This window comes from Calidris pugnax, unplaced genomic scaffold (assembly GCF_001431845.1).
Source record: "Calidris pugnax isolate Ruff unplaced genomic scaffold, ASM143184v1 scaffold19, whole genome shotgun sequence".
In the NCBI taxonomy this organism is placed as follows: domain Eukaryota; kingdom Metazoa; phylum Chordata; class Aves; order Charadriiformes; family Scolopacidae; genus Calidris; species Calidris pugnax.
In genome coordinates this window covers 156168-179743 of record NW_015090775.1, presented here as the reverse complement: position 1 = coordinate 179743, position 23576 = coordinate 156168, and the positions used below count along the sequence as shown (strand labels likewise).

General features: G+C 43.2%; 1 protein-coding gene across 1 annotated transcript in view; it reads left to right on the top strand.

Moving 5' to 3' along the window:
* Nucleotides 1-4862, top strand: part of GAD2 (glutamate decarboxylase 2) — a 43158-nt gene extending 38296 nt beyond the window's left edge. The window contains exons 15-16 of the mRNA XM_014946552.1: nucleotides 1411-1500; nucleotides 2175-4862. Of these exons, the coding sequence (XP_014802038.1) occupies nucleotides 1411-1500; nucleotides 2175-2348 (264 nt within the window). The 3' untranslated portion in view covers nucleotides 2349-4862. The remainder of the gene's footprint in view (nucleotides 1-1410; nucleotides 1501-2174) is intronic.
* The last annotated feature ends 18714 nt before the right edge of the window (nucleotides 4863-23576 follow it).

Sequence of the window (23576 nt, the reverse complement as noted above, 5' to 3'; positions counted from 1 at the left end):
AGGTTAGCAGAGCTCCATGCAACTCAGAAAGGATGTTTGTGCAAAGCATTTTTACCGGTATTCTTAGGTGGGCAGTCACAGGGGACCTGGTGTGACCTAGGGAGGCCTTCTGCCCAGCAGCCCCTGCTGCCCTGGGCTGCGGTACAGTAGGGCAGGGGCTGATACTGCTCAGGAGCCCGGCTGGCTCATGTGGCTGAGGCTACACCACCATGTGGGGTGCAGATATCTCTGGGCATGTTGCTTGTGTTGAGGGAGTCTGGCTGCGACGGGAGCCCTGGGTGCCAGGTGTTGAGCTGGAGCACAGTGCCCAGGGCAAGGTAGTGCAGCCTGGGCTGTGTGGCTGTACCTCTCAACTCTGATGGCCGTGTTTGGCCATCTCTTCGTGGTAGCCCTCTCCAGCTGTGATAGTTGAGGAGAGGCCTGGTAGAGACCTCTGTTGCAAAGTCAGCTGATATTTTGCCTGTAAAAGAGTTTAAAAAAAATCCCAGTTTAGCTTTTTTTCCTCCTACTTGTGGTGGGTTTTGCTCTCTGTACTTGCCTTGGAAGGTTTTGTCTCTCGGAACGTTGCTCCCTGGTAGCAATCACTTAGTGCGTGCCTAAGTGCTCTGCAGCACAAGGATAAACGTCACCATGTTTCTTCAGACAGAGATCACAGGCTCATACCCACATGCCACTACGTGATTTATTTCCTGCATCTCACACACCATCACTGGATTTGGTGGACTGGGTCTGATGATGAGTAAGGGAACCGGCAGCAGTAGGAGTTAACTCACACATTTAGCATCCAGCAAAGAGGAACGTAGCAAGGCAGGCAACTGCTGGGAGACTGCAAAAATACACAAAATGTCAACTGGTTCTTCCTTTATGCCTTTCTACTCGGTGCTCCCATATAAGTTAAACTAGCTAAGATGCTGTGGTGCGTGCATATTAATGGCAGCTAGCTGAATCAAACTGAGAAGTAATGAATTTCATTAAAGTAAGAAAATCTTAGGCTGTCTTATGTGACTCTTGTTTACAGAACCAGATTTTGTATTATTCTGTCATGTATTGAAGTAAATGGCACGATTCTCACCTCTAAATTACCTGTAATAGACTCTTGCCTTAGCCACACAATCCCTTCAGCCTCTGGAGGAGACAGTGCCTACAAAATCTAGAAGCCTCTCAGTAGGGGATAAATATATTTGCACAGCTGGATGGTGTGTTTCTGCGTCTGACACCCTGGGAATAAATTGCCTAAAATTATCTTTTCTGCATTAATAATGATGATGACTCTCAGTGGACCAGAATAATGAAAGCCATTGACTGCTGTCACAATATGATGTATGAAAGGGGGGAAAGGCATGAACTTAATTGCAACTGAGATATTAGGAGCATTTCTTACAGTGTAAACCATTGTTATTCTGTGTTTAGCCCCAGCACACAAACGTCTGCTTCTGGTATATACCTCCCAGCTTGCGCAGTATGGAAGACAACGAAGAAAGAATGAGCCGCCTTATGAAGGTAAGCAGAGTCCTCCAGGACATCATGTAGGGAACAGTGAAATCCCTGTAGGCAGGCAGTCCTCAAAATGGTCTCCCAGGGCACGGGGCAAGGTCACCTCACGGTATTCTGGCAAATGACACCTCCGTTGTCATTTTACTGCAGGTTCAGCTAGCACCACCTTGCTCTGGTCTCCAAGGTTGGTATTCCCTGGGTTTGCCTGGTCCCTAGAGCACTTCTTTGAATTCTGTGTGTATTTCCTGAAGTTCCTGTAGACTGCAATTGCTAAACCCAGCCAGTACAACAATAGCTTGATAATAACATGGCACTCTGCTATACGAAAAGAAGATGGAAAACGATCGTAACAATGTGTTTTGAGCAAAACAAAAACCAGCTACTGTGTGTCTGTCAGCAATATCCCATAGTGAGAAAGCTGAGAGTGGCACATTCCCCAGTGATTTTAAGAGCAGGACAAAGAAACAGGATAAACCCAATGTCTTTTCAGTGAGCCGTTTATTCTTTAATGGAGGTTAACCTTTTTATCAGTATCATTTGAACTGCTGCTTCTAGCTCTTCATATTCTTTTAAAAAGAAAACATACTCTGTTTTGTTTTGATAAGAATGATGGTAATAATGAAAATAATAAAAATAACGATAATCATCATCACCATCCCCTGCTTTTTGTTACGTGGCAGGTGGCACCAGTGATAAAAGCCAGGATGATGGAGTATGGAACGACCATGGTGAGCTATCAGCCCCTGGGAGACAAAGTGAACTTCTTCCGGATGGTCATCTCAAACCCCGCAGCAACCCACCAAGACATTGATTTCCTGATTGATGAAATAGAACGCCTGGGACAAGATTTATAATAATCGGGTGTGAAAGTCTGTTCCTGGACCTCTAAGGAGACAATTAAGTTGTCACAAACTGTGCGAATGTATTTGTAGTTTGTTCCAAAGTAAATCTATTTCTATATTGTGGCGTTGGAGTAGAGTACAGTTTAAAATCAAGAAACATGGCTCCTTTAAAGTCCTTTCCTGAGTTTTAGAATACCTCCTTAATAATTAGCTGCACAAAAAGCTGCATTGAAACTAATAAGGAAGAACAGAAGATACTTAAAATTTTATCCCCTATTTTAACACAGTGACTACTGTAAATTAATAGCAATCAGACTGAACGATGCCAAATTTGCCCAAAATGATGACAAAATCAAATTAGGGGATGTGGGAGGGGGCGGCGAGAAGAAGAGTATACAAGCTGTATGTTTAAAAGTGAAAGTATTTTGCCTTTTTCGTAGTATTAGAACAGAATTTCTAATTTACCTATAGCAACATTTCAAATGTATTTAAATAAGTATAGTTTTACAAAAGGAAATATATATATCTAAAAAAATCCTATTTTGTAAACTATATATTTTTATTTTATATGGGTTATAAAACTGCAAGGACAGAAGCTGAAAATTAACTAGGATTCTTTTGACGGAGGTGCCTCAAATATTTATTAGTGCTTATTTTAAAATATAAACCCACATACTACATTTTTAAGAGGTACCAGTACCTCATTTCTCCATGTCATATGGATTGTACATTTCCAGGGTTGATTACTGAAAAACCTCAAGAGTACTGCAGCTCTTAAAACCACTTAATAACATCAATTACAGTACAACAATAGGATGCTATTATTCCTAATTAGGTTTCCCACTTGGCCTACCTAAGCAGACGCACAATCAATATACAGTGCTAACCAAGACTGAAATAAGGTTGTATTTGGATGGTTTCTGTGTTCTGTGCTAAAAAAGCCTATCCAAAAAAAAGTCACCTGTCAGAATAAATGCTTTATCCTGTAACCCTTTCTTCTATGAACAGTCCAAAACTACACTGAAAATTAAAATTGACTGGAATTCTTAGTAAAGAAATAGCTACATTAGGAGTGTAAAGACTTCTTACAGATGTACAGCTCTGCAAGACAAGGCCTAAATTAAAAGTGACTGTAATCTGAGTGACAGGGATGGGGTCTAAGTAACAAACTGCTTGGTAAAAGGTTTCTCCCAGCGCTGGACTCCATCCTTGTCTGCAATGGCTTTTGAAATTGCAGAAAACACTGAGATAAGGCCACATCTGCCTAAAACAGCCCCCGCGGAGCCTCGCGGCCTTTTCAGAAACCACGGGCACAGATCTTGCAGAATTCTTGTGCTGCATCATTCCTTAACATTAGAAGTGACTCTGGCATGGAAACTGAAATTTATCCTCTTTTCCCCCCAACATCTGGAAGTGTTGGTAAGAGTTCTGCGGTTCAGGCCTGTCTACTTATAACCCTACTAAAGTTTTGGTTTTAACTTTGCCTGAATGGCCAGCTTTTGTTTGTAAAGCAATATTGTTTTGCTGTCTCTAAAATACTTGAAGAGAAAAAAAAAAAAAAGAAGTGCAATGTGGTTTTAATTTCATCTAAAATAGATAAATGGAGTATTGATTCAATGTAATATCATGAGGACATGAAGTAAGAGGAAATAAATTGTGTCTGTAATTGTGTTGCCTTTATTATATTGATAGTACTGTTTTGTCACCTCAGATTGAGGCTGTGCACTTTAGATTTAAACTGTACAATGTTGCAAATCAACATGTGTTGCTGTATAAGCTTGTACAATATATTATTGATAATGTCATTTATTTGTGTGGTAGTAGATATTGACTCTTGATATTGTAAGAGCTGCATTCGTGCCCGTCCCTCTACTATATCTTTGCTTGGTATGAACCTCTCCTCCTCGGCTTCTGGGCAGACCTCTTGCCTCTCCTCAGTGGACTTCCTTCCATTGCTACCTGCGATGCATAGTGCTGCAAGTTGAGCTGTAGAGGAGTTACCAGTCAGTCCTGTCAGGAAGGACTTCGGTGTGGCCTTTGCTAAACATGTGAAAATGGGCAGACTAATCACTGCGATACTGCGTAGAGCAGCAAATCGCATGCTTTTTTCTTGCTGGGAAAAAGGCAAGGAAAGAGCATGAAAAGTAAAAATAGTAGAGGGACAATGGTGAAGGTGATCAGTAGCCTGGTTACACCTTGCATGTGCAATTCTGTTCAAAGTGCTAAGTGCAAACAACGTATTTATTAGCTGTATGTGCCAATCCAAGATTCACATTCAGTGTTCCAGGAGAACCAGCGTTTTTTTTTTCCACGTTACTGTACTTCCTGCAGCCAGGAAAGAGCGGCAGAGCAATCTATTCTTGTGTTTGACCAAAGTATCTTATCTGTGGTGTTGATCTAAATCCAAATAAAAGTGTAAAACGTGACTCTGGGTCTTTTCATTAGCAGCGCCGATGGGCACTGTGAGCATTTGTCACTTGTGCCATTTCAGAGCAAGGCCCCAATAAAGAGAATGTTTAATTGTAACTTTATGTCTCCTGCTGGATTTTTTCATGACATTGTGCATTCTGTTAATTATTGTAGCATTAAAAAAAAACAATTCCATCACCAGACCCTTTTCAAGGCAAAACTCGGCATCAGCATAGAAGCGTAAATCTGCCATCTGGTATTCCTTTACCTTATCTTTACAAGTCAGATTTAGTTGTTTTATTCTCCTCAGACAGGCTGAACAATTTTTTATGTTTTGTTTTGTCTTTTTATTCCACCAGTACTTATCCCCAAATTAACCATAGACTGTAACCAGCCTCTAGCACAGCAGTGAACGCAGTCAGGGCACTTTCCAGGATGACACAGACTATACCATGGCAACAGTTTAAAAGGGCCGTGAAGTAAAAAAGACGAAACAACAAATACAAAAATGAAGATTTTAATCCTCATGTTGCCCCGGGCCTCATCCCTCCAAAATCTGCCACCTGTCTGCTCTATTTTCCTTCCACCCTCCGAAGTGCTGCTGAGCGTGATGCCGGCAGCAGAGAAAGAAAACAAAGTGATGCCGTGAGAGCAGCAGCGGTCAGAAAGCTTATGCCCGAAATGAGATTTTCTGGGTCATTTCTTCAAGTCTGCAGCAGAATTTGAGATGAACACCTAGGCTGAGTACCTGCACAGAGCCCGGCTAGGAGCTCTGTGAGGAAATACCGAGAGGGAGAAGATGTGAGGGGTAAGTGATTGTCCTTAAATCCCTAAAAAAGCATCCTGCACAGGAAGAATCATGGATCTAGAGGAGAAGATGACCTAATCCAATGCAGCAGCATACTGGCATGGTGATCTCACGTCTGTGAGTGGTGGGTTCCCGTGCCCCTCACTGCCCCACCATGCTGCTTCTGCCTCCCCATACCAGTCCCTGCACCACCTTTTCATGCCTCTCTTCCCTCTTGACCCTTTCCTACAACATAGAATCACAAAATCGTTTCACTTGGAAAAGACCTTCAAATATGTATGTGATCATCTTAACCATCTTCATACCTTGATGGGACCTTTTAGTTTTTTGTCCAAAGACAAACAAATTAAGGTTCCTTTGAAATGCAGCCTACAACTTCAATTAAAACCCCACAGCAAGAAGACTGGGGTCCTCAATCCAAGAAGTGGCTGTTCTTTCCTTTATCATGGGGTGGTCCTGGTCCAAACTAACTCCATGAGAAAGCCAGTATCATTGGGTGACCCCATCCTGGAACTGGTCTGCTGTGAAAGGAGACAGGGCACCAAAGATGAGCCCAGCAAAGCTCAGGGAGACCTCAAAACCTGCCTGAAACCATCCCAATTGAGTCACAACCACGGTTCACTGACTAATTTTAGTGCTCTTGATAAATTGTTTTGCAGTTCACTTCTTAAACCTGGGCTTAAAATGTGATTTCGTAAAGCTTAGATAACCCAGGTTTCTATGAGGCAGAGACTGGCTGAATGAGCAAACCCAATGGTGCCTGTTCACAGCCCCATGGAGCTTTGACACACTGGTATGTGGTGTCCCCTGGGATTTTAATCTGTGGTGCATAATTTCACCCAGAGACACCCTCTTCCCACTTCTGAAGACGTCTGGTCTTGCCTAAATGGTGCTGTGTTGGGAAATGGACAGAGTGCAAAACTGTATAAGGCCAATACAGCCAAATATCTCACTGACAGCACCTACGTGCTACGGGGATCTAGGAAACTAATTCAGCTACTGGGACGGCTGTTAGAGACAGGGACCATCCCTCACTAGCAGAACTGCAGACCGAGACCTGCCTCTGCACCAAGGCAAGTCACAGCTCAAATCACATCAACCTTGCGGGTTTTTTTCTGTTCTTGATTATTATCAGGGGGGAGGGAGGGTGCACAACCACTGCCACATGATCGTGAAGTCCATAGCTATAAAGAGCAGCAAGACAACATGTAAAAGCAGTTTCCTGACATGATATTCACCTCGGTACTCAGTAGTTAACAGCTGCCAGCGAGGAAGAGGGGAGGTTAATGCAGAGACAGCAGTGTCGGTGGGCTCTCCTGCAGCTTTTGCAGATTTTCGGCCCTGAGGCCATGTTGGTCAGAGCACGGGAGTGGCTGAGGGCAGATGAGGGGCAGGAGAAGTTCTCATCCCAGCGGGCCAGACAATAGAAGGGGGACTACCCAAAGACGTGGCTGATGAAGTGTCTGGGTCTCAACAACTTTGGCTAGTCTCGAATGCTGCTTGTTCTGCAAATGGCCTCCAGGAGGGACTCAGAGAGAAGCCCTCACCTACCCTACAGCCCACAGCTCCATAGAAGGGAAGTTTAAATATCAAGTTAGTTGTATTAAACTCAACGTTCCAACATGGTTAAGGAAGGAATAAAGCAAGACAGAGCTCAAGGAAATGTATATCTTTTATCTGAGCTAGCCAGGCTAACTGCCAAGTAGAAAATCATTCCAGGTACACAGCAAGCCTCATAGAAAGCCACGGGATACTGTCCTTAATGCACTAATGTCTGAGACTTAGAATGGCTGAGCTATCAGCTTTCTACCTGACCAGCCTAACTGAGGGGAGTAATTCAGCCATTAAGGGAAAGCCAAGTGCTGTAGCTGGAAGAATTACAGACCTGACTTTGCTCTTCACTGAGAAGACAGACCGGCTCTGGGTCGTGGCACTGCTCGTTACAGCACTGTAGGATGCAGCTGTACAGATTTTACACTGTGCTTCAGAGCAAGAAATTAGGTCTGAGATTAGAGTCAGAGGAAAAAGAATACATACCTTTTTTGTGTTGGAATAAAAGCCTATGTATGTTGTTGCTGAAATTCTTAGCTATAAAGAGCAGCAAGACAACATGTAAAAGCAGTTTCCTGACATGATATTCACCTCGGTACTCAGTAGTTAACAGCTGCCAGCGAGGAAGAGGGGAGGTTAATGCAGAGACAGCAGTGTCGGTGGGCTCTCCTGCAGCTTTTGCAGATTTTCGGCCCTGAGGCCATGTTGGTCAGAGCACGGGAGTGGCTGAGGGCAGATGAGGGGCAGGAGAAGTTCTCATCCCAGCGGGCCAGACAATAGAAGGGGGACTACCCAAAGACGTGGCTGATGAAGTGTCTGGGTCTCAACAACTTTGGCTAGTCTCGAATGCTGCTTGTTCTGCAAATGGCCTCCAGGAGGGACTCAGAGAGAAGCCCTCACCTACCCTACAGCCCACAGCTCCATAGAAGGGAAGTTTAAATATCAAGTTAGTTGTATTAAACTCAACGTTCCAACATGGTTAAGGAAGGAATAAAGCAAGACAGAGCTCAAGGAAATGTATATCTTTTATCTGAGCTAGCCAGGCTAACTGCCAAGTAGAAAATCATTCCAGGTACACAGCAAGCCTCATAGAAAGCCACGGGATACTGTCCTTAATGCACTAATGTCTGAGACTTAGAATGGCTGAGCTATCAGCTTTCTACCTGACCAGCCTAACTGAGGGGAGTAATTCAGCCATTAAGGGAAAGCCAAGTGCTGTAGCTGGAAGAATTACAGACCTGACTTTGCTCTTCACTGAGAAGACAGACCGGCTCTGGGTCGTGGCACTGCTCGTTACAGCACTGTAGGATGCAGCTGTACAGATTTTACACTGTGCTTCAGAGCAAGAAATTAGGTCTGAGATTAGAGTCAGAGGAAAAAGAATACGTACCTTTTTTGTGTTGGAATAAAAGCCTACGTATGTTGTTGCTGAAATTCTTGCATTACAAAGAAAGATGAAAAAAATCTGCTCTATAAACTCATATTGCATAAACAGAGTAAAGGCTCTTTTCTCAGGGCACAGAAAAGTCACAAGTCAAGCAAGGATGGAAACCTGCAGTTCTCTCTGCATCAGCTGCCCCTGTGCATGTTCTCACTCCAGCTGATGCCTGGTGCCGAGTCTTCCAAAGGCATTCAGGTACTGAGCTTCCATGATGTGAACTCCCAATTGCTTAATGTCAGTCCTCTAGGCTACTCACTTTCAGCCTGTGACCCATAAGCCCCTATGGATAATTTCCCAGAGGTCTGTGACCAATAACCAGGAAGAACAAGTTCATGCACTGCTCTGCAGTATAGGAAATTTATAAAGGGGTCCTCACCTTCCATAGAAAGATTTTAGAGGCTCATGACTCAAAAGAGCTTGAAAACCACAAACTAGGCAGCCTGCCTTTCTAAAAGGCAGGTCTCATGTACTACTGGCATCTGACCTGCTCTGTGCACTACAGCCATACAAGATCTTCATTATATAGCAGCTGAAAGATATGCTCTGCACAACAAGCACTAAACTAACATGCAGGACAGGGAGTATAAGAATAGCTATACATAATTTGCCCCATCACCCTCAAAACTTATTATTTTATATAATCCTGTATCAGTAAATTTCCATTTTCTCACACTTCTGCACTGCCTGTTTGATGGACCTCTATTTTCCTACCCACCCTCCCCTGTCCTGGAAATGAAAGCGGTTCTGGAAGAAAGAACAGATGTTTGGGACTTGATGTAAACATGCTTTTGCTACTCTGAGAAACTAAAGGAAATGGCTTGTGTTAAACTGCTTTGCTGTAGACCGCAGCTTTTTGAAGGCAGTCTGTAAAGAGAGCTGAGGCAGTGTGGCTGAGGGCTGCACACACGCTGGGGCTGCCCGGCAGAGCTCCCCAGGTGCTCCTGTGCTGAGAGGCAATGCCCACCATGGGAAGCAACTCCACAACAGTCCCTGCCAAACAGCTTATTCTGCTAAAGCTAATCCAGCTCATTTCCCCATTCAGACAAACCACTGCTGTTTGTGTTACACTGGCAACCAGGTGAAGGCCAGGGCTTGTAGCAAGAAATGCTATAACGCTGTCAGCTCAAGATCTGAAAGCATAGAAGAGACTTGGGGCACAGATCTTGTCTCTGGACATCATCTCATATGATGATTTTTCTCTTTCACCAATCTTTCCTTCTGATCAGGAAAGACTGGAAATAAAACATGAAGCTTTCAGGCAATTCTCCATTTTGATTCCTCTTTCAAAGAGCTTGACCTTGGGACACAGGGTATTCAGAGCTGCTCTGTTTCCTTGCACCAGTTCCCAGGTGCATGACTTCCACCAGCATGTTTGATAAATCCTCTTGGCTGCAGAAAGCTCAAGGAAACCAGGACACCACCTCTGCATAGTGCCTGAAAAGAGGATTCTCAGAGACCGGGCCTCCTCCTGGGGGGAGGTGGGGCCTGAAAAGAGGATTCTCAGAGACCGGGCCAATAAAGCTGTCCTTCCTGGGGCAGGTGGCATCGTGCACCTTCCTCCTGCAGTGGACACTGAGGTCCCACATGGGAGCAGAACACGTCTAGATGAGTTATGAAACCCCTGCAACAGGTTTGTTTCCACATACCTTCCCCGTCCTATATTCTATGGCTGTGGCACTTGCACCGACAGTTTGGGCTGTTATTCCAGACAAGCCTGTCCGTATTAAATTGGGGAGATTGAGGATTAAACTGTATTAGTAGCGATACTAATGTCAGTTGGCAAGGATGATATTAATAAAATGTGGAATGCCTCAAGTAAGCACCTACTACTCAGTGAGATTCATGACAGCTCTGAATAGAAGCTTCAATAGAAATTTTTAGACTGCAAGATTATCATTGGGTTATTTTCTGTAATAACTTTGGATAAAAATATAATAATTTCCTGTTTGCAGTCTACAGACCCAATAAGCTGTCTCAGGAATTAGTATCCACCAGGCAAATGATAAATGGCAGGGTTATGAAATAGCACAAGTGCCTCTGTATCTCACTCTGTCCTTTTACCTTCAATACAAATGAGTTGCAATGAGATGTTTTCCACGCTTAACCAAACAGAGATCTGTCTATTTACATCTCACATTTACTAAAATTTCAGTGGATGTCAGTAGTTGAAAGAAATAATCATATTAAAGTGAAATACAAAATACATACAATTAACAGCAGTGCTCAAAAATGTCAGTTGATGCACACACTTTACTTAGTGCCTTGTTTGTGCACAATACGGTTCAATTTGCGTTGATGCATTTCTCCCTTTGCCATTTTGCTTAATTCACAGTGTCATGTTTTTATGAGCTGGTGCTGCAGAAAATCTACAAGCAAAGCACGTATTGTTGATGTGACACTGGCAACCCAAGAGGTATGCACGGATCATCTCACTACTTTGCCACTGCTTCCGAAACAGTCTGCCTTTTGTTTACCACTGTGATAGACTGTCTTCTACAGATGACAATTTGCAATCACTTTTCTCCTTTTCTTCACCTGGTTCAGCTACGGTCATTATGAAAAAGAGATAAAAATAATCAAACTCAAAAAAACCTTGCAGTGATTGGATCTGATTGTAGATGCCTCAATTGCAACACAGCTGAAATTACTGATGTATTACAGTTCTTGAAAGCAATTTTCTTGCAGTAACTCTGGTACAAATCTCAAATAAATTGTAGCTATTGATCACTAGCTTTCATATTTCCCACACAGAAAGTCTGGCTCTTTGTTCACATTGTAGGCAGCCTCACTTGCTCCCAGGCTTGTTTTTAAAGTGAACCAACTAATCCTTTTCTGTGGGAAACTGGGCACATTTGACAGGATAGGTCACCACAGAGTCTGATCCAAGCAGACAGCATAGATGCAGACTGCACCAAGTTTGACTTCTGCGTCACAGGGGACATTGCAATTTCAAAAACAATACTGCTCTCTCTTGGGTACACAAAAAATAAAGACATCGTTCTGCAGGCTGTAGCAGAGCCCTCTCAGAACTCATGGAATCATTTCGATTGGAAAAGACCATTGAGATTGGAAAAGATCATTAAGTCCAACTGTAAACCTTCCAAGTCCACCACTAAACCATGCCCCTATGTGCCGTATCTGCATGTCTTTCAAGAAGTGTTGAAAAAGTAATAATTATCCCTCAGGATTACCCCATGGTACCCCAAAGAGACCTGGTCGAAGTGCTGTGTAGTGTCAATGTGTGCAATATGATGATCTTCAGCAGGCTGGGTACACATCAGCCCAGCCAGTCAGCCCAGGGTGTCTTTAAGTTCAGTCCACAGAGGTACGACAGACATAGTGACAGGACCAACGTGTTAAATGAATCTGAGTGCTCTCCTGCTCCAGACAAAAACCTCATAGCAGGGTGCCAGGATCTATTTGTTTAAGTGTATCTGATAAGGTACCCGATGGTGGTGAGTGGTTTCTTTTTATGTCTGGCTGGCTTGGGGCTGATGGGAAAGAGATCCTTAGAAATGGGGAATGACTTGTCCTCATGGGTGGCAACAGCCTCTCTGCAGGGCTCTCACTGATAGCATGTCTCTTATGAGACTGCTGTGTTGCTGCTCAAGGGAGTCCACAAGGGTAGCAGGCAAATGGTTGTGCTCCATTACCTGGCACATGACTATTTAGAGCAGAGCAGAAGGGACAGCATTTTGGAGCAATGCCATAGATAGCTCTCTTCTGTGTGCTTCCTCACTTTCTAGCCCAACCAAGATGTTCCTTGCTCCCCTTGCTGTTGGACGACAGAGCCAGTGCTGCCCAAGCACTACTCACCTTGTCACAGGACCTTTGCTTGTGCACAGGGCTCTGTCCTGCACTGATTGCAGCACCCCTGCTTCTCCACCCAGGAAGGACTCCAGCATTTCGTTTCTTTGTTGAATTTTCCCCCTTCTGTAGGAAGATGAATGTATACGGTCATTGGCTCCAGGATTTAGCTCAGTGCCATAAAATAATTGAATGAAAACATCTGTGTTCTTAGCTGCACTAAGTCCCAGTGAGGAGGCAAAGGTCTCTGTTACTGCTTGAGCTGATACAATCCTACCTCAAGGTCCTTACTGTCCACAGTAGTTATGTAAGCAGAAATTTAGAAAACACCGGGTGGATCCTTGTTTCTGGCCATCCATTCCTAGTTTCAATGCGCAGGATCAGGCATGAGCTGTTGGCTGTCGTTCATCATCCTTTGTTATATTACTACCTAGTCATTGCACGTGAACTAACTCAAAGTTTACCGAGGGATTGCCACAGGAAGAGCAACAAACAGAAGACAAAACAGGCTGAAGATCGAGAAGGCCTGACAGAAGAGGAGATCTCCCCTCTCATTTGGTGGCTGAAACCTTCAAAAAACAACACCATGAGGTCTCAGGTCCAAATTCTAATTTTGTCTAATGAGACCTGAATCCACACCCACACACTCAAATAAAGTGCTCATTGGTGCTGATAGGAATGCTTTTAATCCCTTCTGCTGACATGTGGTCTGGAGGAAGCTAGGATGGGGTTGGTACAAAACTGGTTAATAAATGTGCCCAGGGAGTTTTTTGTAGGTCACAGAGAGGGTGGCTCTGCAGGAGCCTGTCCCAGACCTGATTTTGTTCAGCTTCTCCATAATAACTTGGACAGTGAAATACAGACTACATCTATCAAGTGCCTAGATGGTATGGTGCAAGGAGGGGCAGAATTCTGGGAAGAACAGGAGAAGGGCGACAGCTTAATTCAAATCAATCTTGACAACCTGGACAAATAGTCTGAAAAATAGGTTAAAGCTCAGTAAAGGCAAGTGAAGGGTGTCACTTCAAGCAGGACTAATCACAGTCATAGATTGGGGGTGGTGGCGTGTGTTATGCAGCAGCCTTTCAAAAAGGGGGCTCAATTATTAGTGAACAATATCCTATCAGGGAGAAAAAGGATGTAGTCATTCTGGAATATATGAGTGGGAAAATGGGTTGCACCACAGCCTGAGTCATCCCTCTGATCTGGTGACCAGTGATGACTGGTACAGCCTCAATGGGGACATAATACTCAGTTTTAGGCATCACACTTCCAGGAAGACATTAAGATGACAGCAACAATAATTATTAGCAATCTGAAAGCATACAATCTGCAAGGAAATACTGAAAGTTGAACTCTCTGCCTAAAAAACATGTCAAAAATTATGATGAAAGTCCTCTAATATCTAGAAGTTTGCTATACAGACAAAGGGATTTTTTTTTCTGTGTCCATGAAGGTTCAGACAGGAAATAATGTGTTCAAACTCCAGCAGAAAAAATCCTGTTCAATATTAGAGATAGCTTTCCAGCAGTAAAGGTAATAAAGCCTCAAAACAGCTTACCTTGGGAGATCATAAGATGGTGGAGGTCTTCAGAACAAGGTGAACGAATGTTAAACGAGGAACAGCTGATCCTGCTTGGAGCAGAGGGACGGGCCAGGGACCCTCCTTAAGTCCTTCCTGCTGTGTTTTTCTGTAACTTGAGGCAGTAGCCCTGGGTTAACCTCTAACTCCTTCCAGTGACACTTTTCAAGACAGTGTTAGTGCTGCGGATGAACGTGAAGTTAATTTCTAGGAAATCCACTGTAGCAAGAGAGCTGTAGAGATCTCGGGCAATCAGATGTAAGGAACTGCACTGGTTATCCTCTGGCAAAGGCAGTGACCTTCTGAGCTGCCAAGTCCCCATGGGGACTGCTGCTACCCTAAACTAATCATACCATCAGTTGTCTCCTCCTAAATCATTAACTGTTGAAAAACACAGCAGAAAATTCCTAAAAAACATTCTCAAGTCTAAGTACTGCATGAGAAGTCAGAGCAAGAAATCCAGATTACGCTTGCGACTGAATTTTGAAGGTAACAAAGGAAAAACGGGAAGAGAGAGAGAGAAGGAGGAGAGTTTGGATTATCTCCCACCAGCTCTGCTGGAGGAGCAACCTGGGTGCTCATCTTGACTCCTTAAAGCCAGGACTGGGGAAGCAAACTCAGTATTCTGTGTTCATTGTACAATTGTCAGCTTGTTTTGGCTACCGATTCTCACCTCACTATTCCCTGGCACATTAATAACTTGTTTATACAGACTTTACAAGATTTTAAGTAGATAAAATAGCGTGCAGACCTGGCAGCCCTCCTACTGTGCCTTCAGCGGAGGAATAAGGGAGAGATGGAGGTAGGAGCAAGGTGGCTGGACAGGGAAGGCAGTTTCCCTTGGGGCAGGAGAAGGGAGACGGGTGCTGATGCTGCAGGTACAGGACAGTCATGGTCTAGTCCCAGATGAGATACAGAAGCCGGATCTGGCTGGTGGTGTTTCCTCTTTAATTCATCTTTCCGGCTGGGTGATCTTGGATGAGCTCTCACCCTGACTCGCCTTGAAAATTAACCCGGTGCAGTGGTGAACAGGTGATAAAATATCCTTAGTAGCCTTAGTTACTGACAGATCTGTGTTGGAGGAAGGTGGCTGTAAATCCCGCTCCTCTACGCCCACGCAAGCTGAGCTTGATCCGGCCCCTGCCCAAGCCCATGGCAAAATTCCCACTGACTGCAAATGGACTTGGACCGAGTTTATGAGCCACATAATTTACAGGATGTCTTGTCTGCCTGAACTAATGTCCATCTGTTTCAATGCCATTTACGACACGTCACAAATGGGTTGAGCCCGGGGGCTAGGCAGGGCCTGACAGGCAAACGCCAAATGGAAACCTTGGATCGTCACTGCTGCTGCAAAGCAGCTCTTCGACATGGTCCTCACACCCCATGGCAGGTGGTGGATGGTGATGGGTGTTCATCTGCTTTCTGGACAGGATAAGGTGTTGCCAAACCATTACAAATGTCTACAGGATTAAAAAAAAAACAACACAACAACCTGGTTCCTGACCTGCACCTATTTTTGGAGGTAAACATTCAGTTTGCATGCATGAGGGAATTAAAATAGGCACCAGAAGTTGGGTAACACCTACTACACTCTGGCAATCCAACTAAGAAAGCCTATTTACCTTAAAAAATGGAGAGGGAAAAATTAAGAAATAAGAATGAAGAGGCTTGGAGGATGAATAATGGATTTTTCAGTTCAATGGTAAGAAAAAGATTTTTTTAAAAGTCTGTTCAAGTTGACGTGAAGTGAATTTTTATTGTGGAAACAAAAAGTGTGTATGTGTCCCTCCACAGCTGAATTTCTGGTGAACCAAATGATGTTAAAACTAATGTTGTGCTTTCTTTGGGGATTTTTTAGACTCCTAAACCTGCTATTTTTTAAACACAGCTGAGTTTTTCAACAAAAACTGTTATTTCAAAATTAATGTCACATCTTCAGCTTAAAAATGCAGAAATTATGTTTCTCAAACATGTTCAGATTATAATTATCCTTCTGTCTAGCATAACTAGGGGATCAAAGTTAGTTTGATCCAAGGTACATTTGGAGCCCATGTGGCTTTTTTCTCCCCCAAGACATCACTTAATTTCTGGAGGAGTTTTTCCTTTGCCCCCCTCACTTGCCAAGCCCTAGGGGAAGAGTCCATCACAGCCAGTCGTGAGGTAGCTGGAGATTGAGGTGGCCTCGCACTGCCTCTCGATGGGACCATATTAGTTCATTGATTGCCATAAAGTGAGTCAGGTCTCTCTTTCTGTGTCATTTTGCCTGTGGCAGGTCGGTGAGGGTAAGGCAAAGGTGTGGGGGGAAGCAGCAGTTTAAACTTGACCCACCACCAGCCACTGCACAGTGACGAGGGACGAGTCCTGAGTACTCTGCAAGGGATGTGGCTTTTCCTCCTCCACACCCACAATCTGGAAACCTGGCCTTCAATAAAAACTTCCACCAAAGCAGAGTTACTGTGTGTGTGCAAATTCTCTCATCTCAGTCTCCTCAAGTCATGGGTTTGTTTCTTACTCCTCACGCCAGTCAAGGTGTATCTGTAGAGGTGGGGGCAGCCTGGCAGCCGTCCCACATGAAATGGTGGATTTTGTGAACCAGCGAAGCATCCCGTGACCGTGCAGCCTTCTCTCCACTCAGACCACTGGGTAACAGACCCAGCTCTTCGGGGTTGAAAAGAAATGAGAGAAAATTAACCAAATGCTGTTGGGTTATGTCAAAACTTCTCATCAGAGAACGGAAGAGATCAGAGGTAAAAGCTGAAATGCACAGCGGAGACATAAAGGGTGGGTGTCAGGAGGACGGGGCTGTTTTTTATTCAGTGGTCCCCAGTGACAGGACAGGAGGAAATGGGCACAAACTTGAGTATAAGAAGTTCCACCTAAACGTGAGGAGGAACTTCTTTACATTGAGGGTGGCAGAGCACTGGAACAAGCTGCCCAGAGAGGTGATGGAGTCTCCTTCTTTGGAGACATTCAAAACCCACTTGGACACATTCCTGTGCAACCTGCTCTAGGTAGACTCGCTTTGGCGGGGGGGTTGGATGAGATGATCTCCAGAGGTCCCTTCCAGCCCCATGTGATTCTATGATTCTATAAGCGCTGGCAGGAGACAGGGGGGCTCAGAGGACAGCAGACGCTCCCATGGGTACTGCTACTGGTAATGTGTTTTTAACTTACTGCAATTTTTTTCTACTAAATGGGGAAAAGGGCAGGTGGGGCAAGATTTCTGATTTTCTGCAGGTATCTTCCACTGAGAGTGTTTTCAAGAATCTGACTGAAGGAGTAGAAAGAGGAAAAGCTCATATTGCATAGAAAACGCTGCAATATCACATCATATTGAGAACACTAATTTACCAAGGAAGACAAAAGTCCTCCCCTCACAACTGCAGACCGCAAGGTGGTTCAAACTGTGCACTGAGACAAACAAAGACAATTGCCTTGTGAGTGTGCTGGTAGCACTTGGGTGTGGAGGGAAATGAAAGGTCTCACCTGCTGGCCCATTGGCTCTGGCAAGTGCCCTTGTTTTAGAGCTGGCCTGTGTTTCACATCGCTGGGGCTTGCAAGAGTTGGCTGAGACACCTACCATGTGCTATGAGTCCAGCAGTTGCCTTTTGTGGGGACATTTTCCCTCTCTCACCGTCCTCTGAAGCAGCAAAGGAACCGGTGTGATGCCATCTCTGCTTCTGGGCATCCTGAGAGAGCACAGGGTCATTAATTTGGAAACTCACAGCTATACATGTAATGGTTTCCAACAGTCTCCTGTCTGCAAGCAGTGTTTACAAGGTAAAACAGCTAAGTACCAAACAGCAGCGAGGTTTGACGACTCTGATGTCATAATGCCAGCTTTTTTAATTTAACTACCTAAATGCCCGAATTCCTCATATAGCTCATGGAGAAAGGTAGGTACCTCTTCAAGGCATCAGAAAAGACCCTCTTGCTTCAGACTGGGGCTCAAGTTAGAGGGGCAGAGAAGAGTTAGGTACACAGAAATTTATTTCATACAAATGCAAATCTTTGGCTTTCCCGCAGCCAAGGGCAACTTATATTTGTACAGAAAGAGTGAAAGTGCAGCCCTTACAGTAGGCTGGATATTTGAAACCTATAGATTAATTGCTGGTATATGGTATATGATATGGAAAACGAGCAATTTTTATTGACTACAAGACTTTCCATTTAGAAGGGGGAAAAAGAGGTACCCAGCTAAGATCTGTCTTTTATGTGAGAAATTACAATATTCTGAGTTGTGGCACCCTGGCTATGGGAGGGGATTCTGCAGTCCAGCTGCTGGGTGAAATCCCAGCCTTGCAGGAGGCAGCAGCAGAACTCCCATCTATTGTAAGGATCACAGGATTTCCCCAAAATCCTTGCAGCATTATGAACTTGATTGAGTTTTCTCCGTGAATAGGACGATGTTTCCGGAATAGGTAGTTGTTTTTTACAATCACACAGCTGCAGCTGTCTGGTTGTTCTCACAAGAATCAGTGACCGGCAGGTTTGACTGCTTAATAGAAACCTGAATTTGACAGGGGAAGGGACAAAAAGCTGCAGTGCACATCAGACATCAATAATGCAGAGCTCCACTGACCTAGAAGAGGGAAGGATCTACCTGACACACTGGTACCCATGCGGGGAGGCGACTAAATGTGAAAGCAACTGCCATCATTAAGAAGATGGATTTCTTTGTTAGTCTTTCCTGTAATTTCTCTGTACCTCGGTTGTATTCAGGAGACCTTACAGTTTTTTCCCCAGTGGCTTAATTTAACAACCTGAAATGTTTTGTTTTGTCCTCACCTTGGATGTCATTATTCTTAAAAAGAGACAAGCTGACCCAGGACCGTGCAATTAAGTTGTTAAATTTGTAAACAGACTAATAATACATTGGTAGCAGTTGGGATATACTTTACCCTTCATTACCAGCAAGCTAGAGAAAGCTGCTGATACAATTAAACAGCATTTTATATATAATTACAGTTATTCTTAATTTTTCCCTTGTCACATATTTTCATCTAAGCATTTGAATAAACAACATTTTAAAATTCTTTAGATAAAACTGTTTCTTTCATTTTGTTTTCTTATGTTTCTAATGCATGAATCTGTGTCTCTCCTCAGTACCTTGTTTTCTTTTTTTTTCTTTTTCCTCTCATGTTTATACCTATATCATACTTTGTCTTCATCCAATTTTTACTGCCATATGTTTATAAAGATAATATTTTAATCAATGAGGCACACATCAGAGATGAATAGCAATGTGGAATTAAACCTACTAAGCTGTGAATAAAAGAAACCTTAGTTGTACTTTGCAGTTAACTTTCTGCCCAGAAACATTTATTTTTCTGTGAAGGATATCTTACATAATGCAGCTTAAAAAAGAAAAGCTCAAAGCATAGATACCTGGACTGGTTTGGGGAAGAGTGAGTCAGAGAGATTATAGCAGGGCATGAAGCCAAGCTTTCACATTTCAGGCATTAATTGGCTACTAAGAAGGAACGGCTGAAGCATAGGAGGAGGGATGATTATGGTGGGCACTAAAGCAAAGCAGAGAGCTTCCTGGTGTTTTTGTTTCTCAATCCTGCTCCAGTACAAATCAATGTGAAGGTTTTTTAAAAGTCAAGGCAAGCAGATGTGAGGACACTGCTCTGGGATGAGGAGATGATGTCTGCTTGCACTTTTACCTCCCACCTCCAGCCACCTTCTGCTGCAATTATGGCTTTGCTGCTGCAAAGCCGGGCTGGGCTGCAGCACCTTTGAGCATCCCAGCACACCATAGACCTGGCTGTTGGGGCAATGCTTCCCTCTAGATCAAGAAAGTGTATGTCAGAAGATGATGTTAAAAAAACAACTTGCAAGAGCAACTTCAGAGCTAACTCCAGTTCCTACAACCCATCTAATTCAGTTGGTGGCTGAAAGCCTAACCATGAAGTCAGAGATGAAAATGATCCTGACTCCAGAAGTTCCAGGAGCCCACAGGCCATATTTGCTCCTTGTTCCCAGCAGAGCTGGTTGGGTTTGATGGTGCTGTTTTGCATGTCCACAAGCCCCAGTGACAGAGGGGCTGCGTTTTAACAAGTTGGCCTTTTTTGAGCTAAACTGCAAAGCCACCGTGGGCATGAACAGAGGATAGAAAGGACCTGAGGCTGTAAAATTATCTGCTTTCATCCTGCTGCTTCCAGACAGAGTGATGGGGAGAAACTTGCAGGCTAGCACAGAGATGGGCAAACTGGGGACCCATTCTCCCGGGCTAGGGGTAAGAGAGGGAGGGCTGCCGGTCACCCTCCAAAAAGACAGATGCTGATTTACTCCCCAAGGAAGTCAAAGAGAAAGAAGAATTCAAACTGTATAATTTTGCGCAGATTCTGGACACAACAGCAAGTTGTTGCCCCTTATTCTGGGCGGACTGAGGCATGACAAAACAATTCTTCACCAAAAATTGAGCAAGGTGTTTGTGTTTTATCTGATTACGAACAGAACGCATGCAATAGCTTTAAGATACTTAAAATACTTTATTTATATAGCACTGATGTGTAATTACAAAGAAACTGGAACATTCAAAGGAGAGTGCAAGATCTTGCCTGTGTTTTTTGAAGCATCCTACAGACCCCTGTGGCAGGGATTATATTCTTTATTAATTCTTCAGCGTAGTTTATTGTCTGCAAAAATCCGTAATGCAAGGATAACAGAAGTGTTTAGAAAATGTATCATGAATAGGCATGAGCTCTGCTCAGTTTCAGATATATATACAGAAAACACATATGGAAATCAAGCATTTGTTGAAAAATGAAAGTAAAGTAACTCTACCAGGGTCAATGAGACATTGTCTTTCATTCACTATCTGAAGCTGATGTTTTCTATTAGAAGAGCTTTAGTTGGAATGTGCCTGGGACCTTTTAAGCAGAACAGGGATCAAGACAAGATTAACCAGGATGCTGAAAACTTTGAAGTACACATTAGCCTATGTTGTGTTAGCTTGTGCCTTTCTGTATACAAAGAAGTGGATTATACGCATATGCCCTATTATTCAACAGGCATTAATGATGGTTAGCATTTACACAAACCCCATTAAGTCAGCTGCCTTTCATGGCTAGTGACTAATCTGCTACTTTTTCTATATCTTTATAGAAATAACTTGAAAAATTCTTAAAGTATGCTATAGATTTCTTCCTTTTTGTGAGCTGCTAAGACTACAAAGAAGTTTCTACATTTTCTAAGAGTAACTTAAGAGACAACAAAGACTTTTTGTCTAATGAAAGTTTTACGTGTTCTTAATCTAGCTGCTACTGTGACAGTTGTAGTTTAAAAAAAAGAAATAAACACAGCTGCATTGATTCATAATATTTAGTAAGCAAGAAGCCTTACTACACAGCGAAGCAATGAAAAAAAAAATAAAGAACTGTAGTTAAACAGTAGTTTTAACAACCTCCCAGTTCTAAAATTCTGAAAAAAACCATGTGGTTCAGTTTTTAAATGATGGTTTTAAACTCCTTATAGTCTTCTGTAAACCTAGTGAAGACAAGGATGTTTCTGAAGTGGTCATGGGTTAATTTGCAGAATTCTAAGAAAATTATAAGGATGTAGATGCATATGTAGTTGTAAATGGAAACTATTGTGTTAGTCTGATTCTAGGGTGGGAAATTACTTTCTCAGACATACGTTTTTTATTCAGGAATAGATTTCAGATTGTTTAATCTGCTTTGTGAACTAAACTATTGAGAAATGGTGCATGAGAAATATTTATTTTCACATTCATCCCTTATTTTACAACAAAAGTCTACTGTGTATTTTTTTCTTCCTTCTTATTTGGATAAAGAGCCAGAAGCAAAATCTGCTTGCAAAACTCAACACTTGAGTAATCATGTGGCCATTAGTGTATTCAGATGGACACTTATTAACCACAATTATCGAGTGAGAATAGATACTTTGTGCATGTAATTGACATCTGCAGAAAATGTGTAGGCATACTATGTATAGTAATTTGCTCTATAATGCTTAACGTTTTAGGAGCGATCACCAGCCCTCATTTTCTATCTGGTGCTTCGTAGTCTTTAATATTCTTCTACAAATAGAAAGGAGATAATCTCTGCTTCCCTTCAGGTACAAATGGCTGTTTAAATGAAATCAGTAGCATACCTCACCTTACAGCAAAACACTATTGATGTTTCTCCCAGCTTTCCTTTTCCAAGCTCTAAAATGGCAACACACTGAACATTAAATTAAGTGGGACATCTTAATGTTCAGCAAGAATCCATTCAATATTAACTCATCTTACTTATTGCTTCTGAGTATCCTGGAGGTCTGTCTGAGTGCCTCTGCAGTGTCTTTGGGAGCTCTAGAAGGTCTTGCTGTGGTCCATGCCAAGTGCGTGTTTCCTCTCTTGGCCAGCATGGTCATCAGCATTGTTGCTCTTTTCAGGATTCCAATCAGAAAAGCTATTTCTTCGCACAAGTACAGGCTTTCCCGTTGAAACAAACGTCGATAATTTCAAAGCTATCAGGCAGCTACTGAAATCAGCCTGAAAAATGTCACGTCAACTGAAATACATTGTAGTGACAGATGTGGAGCTAAAAATATCAGTTTGACAATTTTTTGAAAAGTCAGGCCCTACTGAGAGATTGTATTTCAGGCTCAGTCCCGCACACACACGTGGACCAGTAAGCAAGAAAAGCAATATGTGGGAAGAGCCAAGGGCCGGAGCAAGGCAAGGCTGGACCATCTCACTGCTCCCTGGAGCACCACCCTGCTCGGGGCTGGAGCACCGTGGGGTCAGAGCAGCTCTGTTGTCCCAGCTGTGCTGCAGCAAGGCATGGTCTCGTTTTACCCTCTGTGCCAAAGGCTTGGGTCCCCATCCCCTGAGGATTCCCTTGAAGAGGTGAAAACTGCTACGGTCCACCTGAATAGCCACAGGAGATTTAGCACAAAGGCAGACATCTCTACCCTCCGTAACTCATCCCATACTAAGGCATGTTTCCATCATGTGCAATATAAAACCATAGGCACTCTGCCCTGACAGACTCCTGAGCCCTCCTGAGCCCCATTATTGCGTTACAAATGTTTACCCAAGTAGCTTATCTTCTGTTTCTGCTTTTGAAGAGATCCCCTCTCCTTAAAAATTCCTCCTAAGCATTATCTGACCCTCCTTGTGGTTTTACTCTGACCATGATTCTCAGTCCCATGTTTTCCCTGCAAATGAATGTGGTAAATTGCTGTGAACTGGACATCACGTCTTTTTTACACTGCAAAAAAATGACCCTTGTTTAATTTAAATTTTTTTACTATTCTGCTTTAAATCAAGGTCAAGCCTCACTCCTCTGCCTAAACCATTTAATCATGCAACATTTTTTACTTTTGTTTCTTTATTCCCTAGTATAGTTCTTAACGTATGCAGGGAAAAGTGACGGAGCTTGAATTTCCCAGTAGCACGTTCTCAAATTTTCAGTGTCTCTCCCTAAGGTTGGATTAAAAATAGACAAAGGAATTGCTTTGCAGACCTCAGCATCTTCTGGCTATTTTCTGCCACTAATTGCTGAAGTTAACCACTACAGCCAGGTTTACTGCCCGATGGGCCATTTCAGTGTTTGAAAAAAACCACCTAGAAAAATGCAGTGGCCAGGTTTACCGAATCGTGTCAAACCTATATAAAGTCACCCT